General features: G+C 43.3%; 1 protein-coding gene across 1 annotated transcript; it reads right to left on the reverse strand.

The window, feature by feature from the left end:
• Nucleotides 1–749: 749 nt before the first annotated feature.
• Nucleotides 750–12,085, reverse strand: ptpn9b (protein tyrosine phosphatase non-receptor type 9b). Its single transcript, XM_071529649.1, has 13 exons — nucleotides 12,047–12,085; nucleotides 10,077–10,220; nucleotides 8,670–8,759; nucleotides 8,176–8,300; nucleotides 7,750–7,855; nucleotides 7,490–7,600; nucleotides 6,396–7,330; nucleotides 6,112–6,208; nucleotides 5,311–5,380; nucleotides 5,054–5,132; nucleotides 4,759–4,909; nucleotides 4,267–4,474; nucleotides 750–3,998 (listed from the first exon to the last, which is right to left on the reverse strand). The coding sequence occupies exons 1-13, from the start codon at nucleotides 12,077–12,079 to the stop codon at nucleotides 3,775–3,777; spliced, it is 2,373 nt and encodes a 790-aa protein (XP_071385750.1). The 5' UTR covers nucleotides 12,080–12,085; the 3' UTR covers nucleotides 750–3,774.
• Nucleotides 12,086–12,397: the final 312 nt, after the last annotated feature.

Here is a 12,397-nt window from a genome sequence, read left to right on the forward strand (position 1 = left end):
CCGCTTTGGCCTGAGCAACACAGTTCTGTGTGGAGCTGTGAACAGAAATGATGCCTAGCTATGCGTTTGCAAACTAAGCACCTCAGCATAGCGTAGGAGCTGCGGTCCTCCATCGGGCCTTTCTTCAGTATTCAAAGGTCACTCAGTCAGCGACAGGTTAACCCATCAGCTCCCTTCTTCTTCTGTTTGTGAACGCGGCCCCTAGACTCACCACAGCCTGAATGACTGACTGCTGTTTAAATGAGATGCAATTTCATCCGATTACAAACTGGATGAAGAATGGTTTGGGAGATCATTGTCTTAATCTCATGCCAACACATCCACTTTTGAATTCATTCTACCAGCTGTGTATAGGTCTAGTGAGTTTTTTCCATCCTCAGTAACTTTCATTTCTTAAATCTGGACTGCTCGCATTTGGTGATGTACTTAAATATTTATTCTAAATAAAGGCACATGGCTACTGGGGCTCAGTTGTTTTTGTTGTTGGTACGTATTACAGTGGTTTTGTGAAAAGCTTTGTGTAAAAGCCAGCGCAAAGGAAATATTTCATTGCGGTAGAGGTTTAAATTTGTTTTACACCTTGATGTGAACAATCAGCTTCCAACATTAGTAGCCTCTGTAGTCCCAGTTGGTTTTTATTCCCAATTTTCAATACTAATTGCAAAATTACTTCTTGAAACATTTGACATTTGATCACCGGAAAATTATCTGCAAACCATCAATTTGGTCTGCTAGAAATATTTTTTTTTTAGACAATTTTCAAAATGTAAGAAAATGCCATCACAACAGACAAAAACTGCTTTAACAATGACATCAAATGGTTAATGGCCTATTTATCTCCCAAAAACCAACATGTGTGCTGCTGGGGAATCAGGGTGGAGACTGTTTCAATTGGCAGGAATTTGATGCGACTCCTACTCCGTCTTGTAAAGTGGTGATTTGCTTAGATGGATTGTTTGAAAATGTTGAAACTGTTGATGAGGCACTTAAGAAAATCAACATAAAATGATGCAAATTTCCCACCAGCACTTCTCTGTGGAATCTCCAGTCATCCAATCATGAGTCAGTACAAAATGCAGTCTGCCAGGAATTTCCTAATTTTCATCAATCCATAAACATTTAAAAGTTAATTTCATCTATGCATCCATCCATCCAAGAAGAGATCACAGCAGTTCTCTGTTCATTCAAGATAGTAATACCATTGCTTTAATGGGACAGCCAGGCTGACAGCATGTAAAAGGCCATTATTCAATCACGAGAACTTAAAGCACAAAAAGAAACATTAAAAGAACACCGATGACAAATGCACATAGCATTCTCTGCTGTTCATAAAACAACTTAAAAGTAGCATGGGGACCAAGACTCTTGTACATACACGCGCTCTCTCCCATCCTCTAGCTATACACAATCTTTAACAAGGTTCACGAGGTGCTGAAGAGTCTGTCCGTGTCCGTGGATGCAAGGCTGCATTGGTAGGTCCATGCTAGTAGGCTGTTGAGGATGTGTGTGGTAGGAAGGAACAGTTTTTAGGGGTGAGCCTGGGCCTTTGGCATTTAGGGATGCAGGGTCCACATTCACCATCATCCATATCTGACTTGACTACATCACTTGGACACCATTACCCCAAAAACATTCAAGGCTCTCTCTCTCCGTGCTGACACTTTTTTTGTTTTTTAAAATCATTCACTCTCAAACCCCTTCTATATATTTTTTACTCTTAGACACCAAGCTGGGTTTTTGTGAACAGAGATGGCAGCCACAAGTCTTTTTTGCTTCTTTTTTTTTTCTCTCTTTTGATAGCTGTTTTCGCTTTGTCCTTGGCATTGGGTTCCAGACAGCAAGACGGGTTATTATTACCGAAGAGTTTTGCAATAGACTCTCTAAAAACATTATCATTACCTTTTTTTCCATTGTCCTGGAATTGAACAATCACTGTTTATACAAGTCGGTTCTGAAAATACAATGGCAAGTGACATTTTTCCCCACCAAATCTCATCGTGAACGACAAAAAATATATTTCACTCCCCGTCTGATTTGTTCAGCTTATCAAATGAAATAACTGGTTTGTTTTCTTTTAAGCATCGTACCAACATTCACTGATTTCAATATTGTTGAAGTTTTACAAAGACATAAATATAGTAGGATATACAATACAGTAAAAAATACAAAATAAAGTTGATATAGTTTTTTTTTTTTAAATGATAAATCACCAGAGGCAAACCCAGAAAACGGATCTTTGACACTAGGCAAAAACACTAGTAGAATTACCCCCTGAGGTCAAATGATAAAAGGATAGCCATGTCTCAAACCATACCTTAGTCCCCAGATAGTTCACTACTTTCAAGTCATTCAAAAGCAGTGTACTACATACAGGCCTACAGGCAAAATATGGGTGTCCTGGGTGAGACGCAGTCAATGTGTATTATGCGAGTGCGCTAGTTTGGGTGTAATTGCTATATTATCCGGACTGCAAGACATCACGCTAAGGAAAACTTGAAGGCACAAATATCTGAGGCAGCATATGCCCCAAGAATCAAACAACGCAACAGTTGTGGTGTCAAGGGAGTAAAATAAAAAAAAAGAGAAAGAAAAAAAGAGAGAAAGAAAAACAGAGTTAACACAGTTTCAGGTAAGCTTTAGGTCTGAGAACAACGAGGCAGTGAATCAAGTTAAGGCCAATTTACACAAGATCGTCCAATCAGAACGCTCCAACAGTTAAGATGATGTTAGACCTGACCAATCACACAGGTTTGCTATACGATATCAGAGTTTTTAATATCATAACTCTTCTCCATTTTGTCATAGTCTGGCCCGCTACATAGATATTTCTTCTCAAGGTTAAGTCAATTATATTAAACAAGGCTTTTTTTTGCTCTTCTTTCAGAGGTTGTTATTATGCACAATAATGTATAAATGTATGTTACAAGAATATACATGGGCTTCAGTCTATAATATCTCAGTAAGGAGTACATCCAAGCATTCAGGGTGAGGACTTTGGCTTTTGAAAGGTTAGTCTACATATGCACAAATATGAAACACACATAGAAAACGCACCATAGAAAAAAAGCACAAGTACATGGAAAATAAAAGGAAAACCAGAAATGGACTAAATGGCTCACACACTGATCTAATGTCACTTACGACCATTTGCTCACGCACAACCATTTCCTCACAAAAAAAAAGAGTTTTCAAGTTTCACCTTTTCACACCCCTCACATGTTATCTGTGTGTACTTGACCAATCACAGACTGCTATTCAGGGTAGAGAAAAGGAACAAGAAAAAATACAAAGAGAGGAACAAAGATTGGGTGTTGGAGGGTTTCAAAGGGTAAAGTTCAAGTTTGTCATTCCTCATGTGCAAGTCAATATAAAAATGCTACAACTCGTACGACGCTCTTGTCACCAAGACAGGTTCAGGGCAGGCCAAGTCCCCTGTAGAGTTTGCTAAATAAAAAGGGGGCTTGGAAATTGGCAGGACAGCTTGCTCTATCAATCAGTGACGCAATGCACAATCTCCACTCCCTATATTTTTTCTCCCACTTGCCACCTCTCCCTCTGTCCATCTATCCGTTCAAGCGAAGGAAGAGCAACTATGGAAGTCTGCATCACTACATCAAGGGCCAAAAACAAGATCTCCATCCTTCGTCTGTTCCCTCTGGCCCGGGAAGAGTCATCCCTCTCCCCCGCTCCGCATGCCGTTACTCACTCTTCTGTTCCTATGACTTCCACTTTGGTTGGCTATCCCATCCAGCTCTCCATCCCTCCATGCCTCGCTCACTCGCTGTCAGTCTCTAGGTCTGAGTCAGACCACTGCACTGGGCTCAGTTTCCCATGGCGCTGGGCATACTCGATGACTGCCGTGTAGCAGAAGTAGTACTGGTCCCAGGTCTGGATGCTGAAAGCCCTCTGCGTACGCATCCGCCGCACTGTCTGACGCACGTCCACCGTGCCAATGTCCTCCAGACGGGACAGGCAGATGTCCAGTGTACAGAACGTGCCTACCCAAGAGGGGGGAGGAAGGGATGGAGGGAGAGGGAGAAATAGCAGGATGGAGAAGGAGGGAAGCGTTAGACAATTGCTTTCAAATCCAAATGACAGGTTCATTTTACTCCAAATCAACCACAATAAAAAAAGATCAGCAACACAGGCACAACAATATGTATAGGAAAACCTAAAATTGTGTGCACTCCACACTGATGCATTCCACTCGAAGTGATCTTTCAGCAATATCACGGTGGAATAGTTTGTGTGTGTGTGTGTGTTTACCTGTGCGGCCGATGCCGGCACTGCAATGCACAACCACAGGGGGGCCCCCTGGAGGCCCCGGCCAACTGGGGCCCAGGCTCTGGACCGCCGCCTCCTGCCTCTGAAGCACATGCTCACGGAAATCCAACATGGCTGATGCACTCTTGGGCACACCGAAGTCTGGCCAGCTGACATAGAGGTAGTGGCACACCTCCCGCGTCTCGCCGGTCTGAGACAAAGGTTGTATAAGATTAGACTCATCCCTTTGAACTGGAAGAGGAGAGAGGAGGTCCAATTGGATGGGACCCCTTTGGGAGCTCAATGGCTTCCCCTATGTCCTACCTGTAAAAAGACATTCCCCACAATCTAGAGTCCTGAATATCGTGTATCTTAAATGTAAACTTTAGAAGAAGCTTAAACCGTCAAAGCCACTTTTAAGGCCATTTTAGCTTTCAAATTCCCAAACCGAACCAGATTTTCAAAGTACTGTTGCAGTTCATGGCTGTGCCTCACCTGTGTGTTGTAGAGCTCAAGATGGGAGAGTTTGAAGTCCTGGAACACCTGGATGTGTGTGTTCCTGACCAAGAAGTATCCGTGCTGCTCAGTCCTGCCGTCCTCAAGAGGCCAGTACTGACCACACTTGACACGCCCGCGCTCCACCACCCTGGGACACACACACAGAATTAGATAAACCCTTCACCTCGTCATCATCCCACCATGCATGTGACATTATTCAATCCATCGCATATACACCCTTTGTACCTCCCAACACCCTTGTCCAGATATCAAGACAGTGAACGAGTCTCACCTGGTGGTCATGACAATGATCAGCACCATCTGTTCCCACACCATGCGCCAGAAGTCACCAAAGGTCTTTGGCAGAGGACCTGAGGAGCACAAATTGCCGGTCAAACCACAGTCACACCCAACTGTGCCCTAGCGAGGCCCAGGGGAGAATAGAGTAGGGTGGGAGTAGGGAACACAGTGCATATAAATCACAGGAACAGTTCTACAAAGAAAAAAAAGAGTAGGCCTGCAGTTTGTCAACAGCAGGCAGCTGCTCACCCTGAGTAGCGATGTAGGTATTGCTCCTCTTGTACCCGTCCATGAAACTGGCATTGATGTAATCTGATGTCTGTAGAACACAGAGCACAAGAGGGGTGAGACTGTTTAGTGTGAGGATCTACCGCCCTCTGTAGGAGTACTTGGTTCAGTACTAACAACAACATGGACTGTCCATATTAATATCAGTTCTCTTCCCTTCACTCCAATCTTTACATAAGAATCTTATTATATATTTAAGAATCTGCACTCTATAAAGATTCAATCCATCTTGAGTTTCTTCAGCTGATGAGATGCATTTGGCTAACAGTCGGCTGACTGTTAGACAAATGCATCTTTTGTCCAATCTAAAAATCATGCCAACTTTTTCTTTTGTCCACTTTAACCTTGGACACAAAAGTCAATGTATTTTAAATTATACTATCAAGCATTACACTTCCCATCTATCACACATGTAAAGACAGACAGGTAAAAAATACTGAGCAGAAACGACCCAAATGTCTTCACATCTCAAAATAACTGATGCTGCAACATCAATTTCCCACAATTTTACAACAAAGATATAATTAAAAAAAAAACCAATAAATTCTTCATATGTGAAAATAGGATAGACAGCGGCCTCATCAAAAACATAATTGATATTGGCAACACTGTCACACACTTCAGCTGCAAACATTTAACAAATCATCTTAGAGCTACACATATTAGTTTAAGGGATGGGTTGGTGGTGATATATTTCTGTGAAATGGATGCAGGGATCACTGAAACATGAGAAGGACTGAAGTTTGATGAGTTAATTCCTACCTCATCCTCGTCATCACAGAGCTGGCAGAGTCGCACTCGCGATTGGTCCAGACAGAGGACATCACTGTACCTGTTCTTTATCTGATTGGACAGCTTCCTGTAAAGGCAGAGTTGAATACAGTTTGAGGTAAGATGAAAGAAGTAAATTTCAAGCTCATGTGTTTATCAGTCACATAATTTTCCTTCACCTGGATTCATAAACTGAAGAGAAGGAATGCAACAACAGAGAGAGACAGAAGCAGACAGAAAAAAGGAGGCGGCAGATAGCTTCTCTTATCTCTTACTTGGAGTAGTCAAAGGTGCCTGCTGGCGGCTCCTTGCGGATCTCCTCGTACTCCTGGTAGATCCCCTTCTTCTTCTTCCTCTTCACGTGCTCCACCAGCTCCTGCACTGTCATACCTCCCCGCTCTGGCATGTGAACGGACACCTCCATGCAGGGGTCCTCATCCTCAGGGCCCCACGACGAGGACAGGGGCGGGCACTGGGAGGATGGCTGGTGGGGAGGGCGTGGCAAAGACTTCTGGGGCAACGGGGGCACACCTTCCTCTTCTTCACCCTCCACCTCCTCCTCCTCCTCCTCCTCTTCCTCCTCCTCCTCCTCTACATCCTCATTCTGAGACCTGTGGCCAGAGTCTGTTGCCTTGCCAACTGGCGTATCCGCATCACCTTTCTGGTGAAGCGGGGTGTCAGGGGGGGTGTCTGACTGGGGAGGCGGCTGGCGGCCGCGGCCATTCATGTTAGAGTTGGGGCTGGTGCCACTAACAGCCATGTTAGCCCCACTCACCGCTGAGCCGTTCCAGTGTTGGTGGTTCCCCTGCGGCCTGTTAGCAGCAGAATGTGGGCTCTGCTGGTACTGGCCTTGGCCTCGAGTCCTGCCCTCCACCCCACCACAGTGGTTGTGTGGGTTAGCATTGCTATCATCGTAGCAGTTAGAGTTAGCCGTGGCTAACTCGGAACCTAATTGTGTATTTATATGGGTGTGGGATAGTGTAGCGCCCGCGCTACTGTTGCTGCACTCCAGGCTGTAGGAGCGCAGCAGGCTTCCCACGCAGTCGTGTGTGTCGTGCACATGTGTATCACCCGGGGCGGGGTTTGTGTCTATGTTAACACAGGACTGGATCCAGGCCACATGGCTATACTGGGATGTACCACCCAGATGCTCAGGGAGGGAGTAGACTGGGATGTGATTGGCCAACTCATGGGCTTTCACTGTGCACACCTGGCAACAAGATGAGACACATATTAAATATTACAAAGCTAACTCACATCTTATATATAACTCATCCTTAAAACCTACATTTAAGACAACACATAAGCACTTGGAAACAATTACTCATGTGTGAATGTCACTCACAGATGAACACAGAGACATACATACCCTTTCTCTCAGCTTCTCGCGGACAAAGAGGCGGAGAACAGCGAAAGGGGCTCGAAACCAAAGAGGCGATGACACAATGAAGACACATTTTAGACGAGCCGGAAATGCCCCCTAGGAAGTACAAACATCACAGGGTCAAAATTATGAAAAAGCTCTTCACTTAAATTACAGACAATTCTGACACCAAGGTCACAAGAAAGTGGAAAACTCCAGGGAAGAGGACATATAAGAGAAAAAAAGAGGAGATTTCACAGTTTTACCTTGAGCAAGTTGAGGATCTTGACACAGAGCTCATAGTCAAAGTTTCCATAGCTGGAGTTGGTCATGTCATAGATAAATATGAGGCCGTCTCTCTGAGTTTGCACACTGGGGAGATGAACAGAACAAGACATGTTTATCACAAAGTATAAGGCGATACTCTAAACAGAGGGTTCATAAACAATTTTCATCCTGGTAATTTTCTCAAAAGTCTCATCTTGGAACCGATTCGCCCACAATCTATTTGGGATCCTGACCCATTGTTCAAGAATCCAGGTACTATAGTAAAGACGAGTAGAAAGAAGAGTTTAAAAATGTAGGTAGGAGAAAAAAGAATGAAATGGAAAAAGAAATGTGGGGTGAGTGAACAACAAATAGGAAAAGGACAGAAAGGAGAGAGATGTGATGTGCAGAAAAGGGTGCATCACCTCTCTATGGCTTTGTCCAGCTGATAGATGATGGCCTGTAGCACAGCTTTGTGAGTAGTGACGTCTGGCCGATGGAGACGAGCAGTGAAGAGTGCTAGAGCAGCACCCTTTGCATCACGGCCAGGCTGGAAGGCACATTATTGGGCCATTATACACACCAGTGCAAATTCCTTGTGCTTCCATGCTATGTGATTGGTGAATTAAGGCTGCACTGATTTCTCATTATGAACATACACAACAAACTTCCAGACCATCCACATACAGAAGTCAAGAATATAAACAAAGTCAAAACTAAAACTCCATTTATTGTGTCCCCACTGTCTCACACTCACAAAGAGACACACAAACACACACCAGTCCTCTATAATGAATTGCTTGCATACCGTTTGTGTGTCTCTCAAGGGGTATAAATGTTAAGGGACAAATTCCAATTACTTTGTGTAACATGACTGACAAAATGCAATTATAATCCTGTATTGTATTTCAGCACTCACCAGGACTGTGAATTTGCCGCTCAACAGCTCAGAGCGTAGCGGCTCCTCGTCAGGGTTGATGTTGAAGATGCCCTCTTTGATTCTTGTGTTCTGATTGGGTACATGATAGCAGAGACAGGAGAGAAGTGATTAGCCTACAGCTAAACCAGCATTAGCATAATCTAGGCATTGAATGTCCTCCAAAATAACCGGCACCCTTAATAAAGACAAATCAAAAAAGCAGTAAAAAATAAAAATCACAAACGAGTTATATTCTATCCTCCAAAAACTGGAAAAATTTTGTTTTACTCCAAAGTTTTGAACGGTTTACCTCTAATATGAATTTGATGTTGCACCCAAAGGCAAGTGAATTCCTCCTAAGGTTCTTAATTATTGAAAAACTGATCAGTCCAGTCCTCAGTTACGATTAGTTTAGTCATGTTCGAAGCCGATGTAAAATACCCAATAGACGTGCATAATTGTGTGCGTTTGAGTAACAATTAATACTGATCAAAAATAACACTTTCATTGAACATTTGTGTTTGTTTTCCATGGTGTGTTACCATCGTTTTATAAAAGCTAGGCTGTGCTCAGCTTCGTGTTGAGCCTAACAATGCCTCTGAGCTGTTCAATAATAACTGTAAAGCACAGACTCTCATAGCTTATTACTTAAATAAACATGGAATATAAGTGTTTTAAGTATTGAAGATTACAATCATGACAATTATTGCATATTCCTGTGAAATGCTCTAACCAGCCATGACTACTGTTTACATTTGAAAGCATCTGCATAAAAAGCCATAAGTGTACAGCCACCACAAATCAAGACATTTTTGATGATAAGCCTTCTCTTAGCTATGTTTCTACCAATTGCAAAACACAATCTCATTGTAAAGTATTCATCACTATATGCAAAGTGGAAGCAGATTAATAGGTTTGGGATTTTTTCCCTCAAAGGCTCAAAATGTTATACAATGTAAGTATATAAGCAATTAAATTACAATTTAAAGCAACAGTGGAGAGTAATATGAAAGGTGGGAGAGAGAGATGGGATGAACATGCAAAATGGGCATGAGCTGGATTCAACATCACAACATAGTGAGTATATGTGTGCACCTTAGTCCACTGAACGCAAAAACATCAGGAATAAATACAATTTCTGAGCACAGATTATAAGATAGCTGTGTTCATCTTCTAGGCCTACAGACTTTTATTCTCATCTTCACCATGGGTGCCAAAATACCAGCCTTTGTTTTAGGTGAGAAAAAAGTGGGAGCAAGATGTGTATGAGAGATTACATGGTATGAATTGTATGGTATTAGGTAAAAAACACACACACACACATACATAGAAAACCCCTGCAACATTCTCTTGATAAAGGACAGAAAAGGTTGGCTCAGAGTGCTGTCACTAATCGCAGCGCTGTACCTTGTATGCTTGGAAGAGGTCGATGGCTCTGGAGACGTCAAACTTGCGGGCCATGAGGAACTTGACAGCTGTAGGCTGGGAGACAAGACCAGCACTGTGGGGCTGTTCTCTGCTCCGCACCTCACTCAGGAACTCCTCTACTGCCTGGGAGAGATGAGAAAGAGACGGGAGAGGGAAGAGAAAGGAGGAGAATAAGCAGAGGAAGAGAAAAGGGGAAAAAATACATTGATAGGTGGGAGTTAAAGAGAGCAGAGCAACAGGAGACAGGGACAGAGAGATGATGGGGAGGACGATTGACATTACTGGGTGGGAACACACACGCAAAGCTGTCAACTCCAACTCTTCTCTCTCTGAAAAGGTTACAATATGAGATATGGATGTTAGCAGGCTGTCATTCTACTAGATGCATTAGATCAGGGCCTCCATACACCAAGTGGCAAAATTAAAGTGGCGTGTGCCGATCCTCCTAACATGTAACTATCACAAGGAAGTCAACAAACTAACTGATCAGCCATATGCAAAACCTATGACTCTACTCTCTGATAGATAAGGACAAAGAAGAAGAGAGGGGATATGAAGTGAAAATTATCTAACCCCAAAAAACGTATGGAGTCATTATCATATCAGCATAATGGTGACACCCCCAAATATTTATATAGGTTAGGTATTTATTTAGGCACAACTATCAGACCTGGACAATATGCACACCTCTGACTGCTGCACTATTCTATCAGTCGGGACTAATCTGCATACTATATTTTGACAGGAGACAGAGTCAAGTTAAGTTTTCACACTCCAGTTAAAGAAACCCAAACTCGAGTGATAACAGTTAATTACTTTACTACTTCATAAACAATTTGGTGAAAGACTGGTGCATTGTATCAGTAATTGACTGACTGGCAGCTTGAGCATAGTTGCTGGCCTTCATGATGGTCAGGTAACAAGTTCGCGATTTTAATACCAAACAAAACACAGGACACAAGACAGTAGAAGTCAGTTACTGGATTACTGGAGCTAGGAAAGAGATGAGAAACAAAACGGCAAAATGGGGGGATGTTACTCTAGTCCAAGCCCCGTCATGTAGCTAACTGGCCAGTTAACTGTGTTAATGCCTGATGGCAATGACTAAGGCAAGGATAAAATGAAGCTGTCATCGGAAGCTCTGCATGACATTTGATGTTTGCTATCAGTGTCAGGCCCATCCCCTTTACTGGAGAGTGATGGCAACAACAATGCTAGGAACTACGGGACCAGTTCTGTGAATTCTCGGCCGTAAATTTGATAGGCAGGACATTGCTAGCTAGCTCATAACACTCGCGTTATACCATGAGACCCATGCCATTAACGTTCCATCTTATGTCATGGTTCACAATCACAAAAAATCATCAAAGCGATCCGAGGTTGGACATTATTAAACTTCAAAATTAGTCCAACATAAGTGTAACAGTAACAAGATAGCTGCCGAGCTAAGTCGCTGCAAGCCAACAATAGCTATCTAGCATTAGCGAGTAGCTAGGGTACATGTGGTAGCTAGCTAGCTAGCATTACCGTTAAAGGTACTAGCCACATTGGGTTAGCTAACGCTAGGCAACCAGGTAACGCTAAGTTAACGTTAGTTAACGCTGGCAAAATGAGTCTCTGTCTTCTGTCTGTGTAGGTTAACTAGGCTGTAAGTAATGCCGGACACACAGTCAGTAAAGTCCCTAAAGATCCAGCCTAACATTCCAGCAAACGCCATCATGCTAAAGCCAGCTAACATACACGCTAACTGCTGTCAGTCACACGGGAATCGGTCGACACGGGAGGGTGCGAACGGGCCAGGGCTGTTTACTGGGCTACATCGTTCCAGAGAACAATAACAGTACCGAAATTATATAACAAAAATGAATTGACAAGAGATGCAAACGATATGACAACTGTACACATTAAACATGTCACGGAGATGAGAGAAAATCCGTCGAGAGCCTTACCAGCTCCTCCTGAGTTGTCAGGGCTTCCGCCATCTTGAAGCCTCCGCAACGTCGCAACGGGCGCGCCCACTAGCCGCTCGCTCACGCCCTACACCCAAGTGGCAGAGACACGGGTCCGTCCCACACTGGGCGCAAGAAAATCTTTACCATTCGTTTTACCAAAGACGGTTCATAACGCAGGTTCCATGCTCATAATCTGACTGTAACAACTCGACTACCACAGGGCATTTCTTGTTTTGTCATACATTATTTTTTGTGATGCTTAGTTAAGTCTGAGGCAGAAGCCAAAGGTGCCTCATAATATAGAACCTCCTTGGTGCCTCACCAAAGATGCCTTCCAACTTTTTGCGC

This window comes from Centroberyx affinis, unplaced genomic scaffold (assembly GCF_046629955.1).
Source record: "Centroberyx affinis isolate AG114_WGS23_722 - 3 ecotype Tasmania unplaced genomic scaffold, CSIRO-AGI_Caff_v1 ptg001823l_1, whole genome shotgun sequence".
In the NCBI taxonomy this organism is placed as follows: domain Eukaryota; kingdom Metazoa; phylum Chordata; class Actinopteri; order Beryciformes; family Berycidae; genus Centroberyx; species Centroberyx affinis.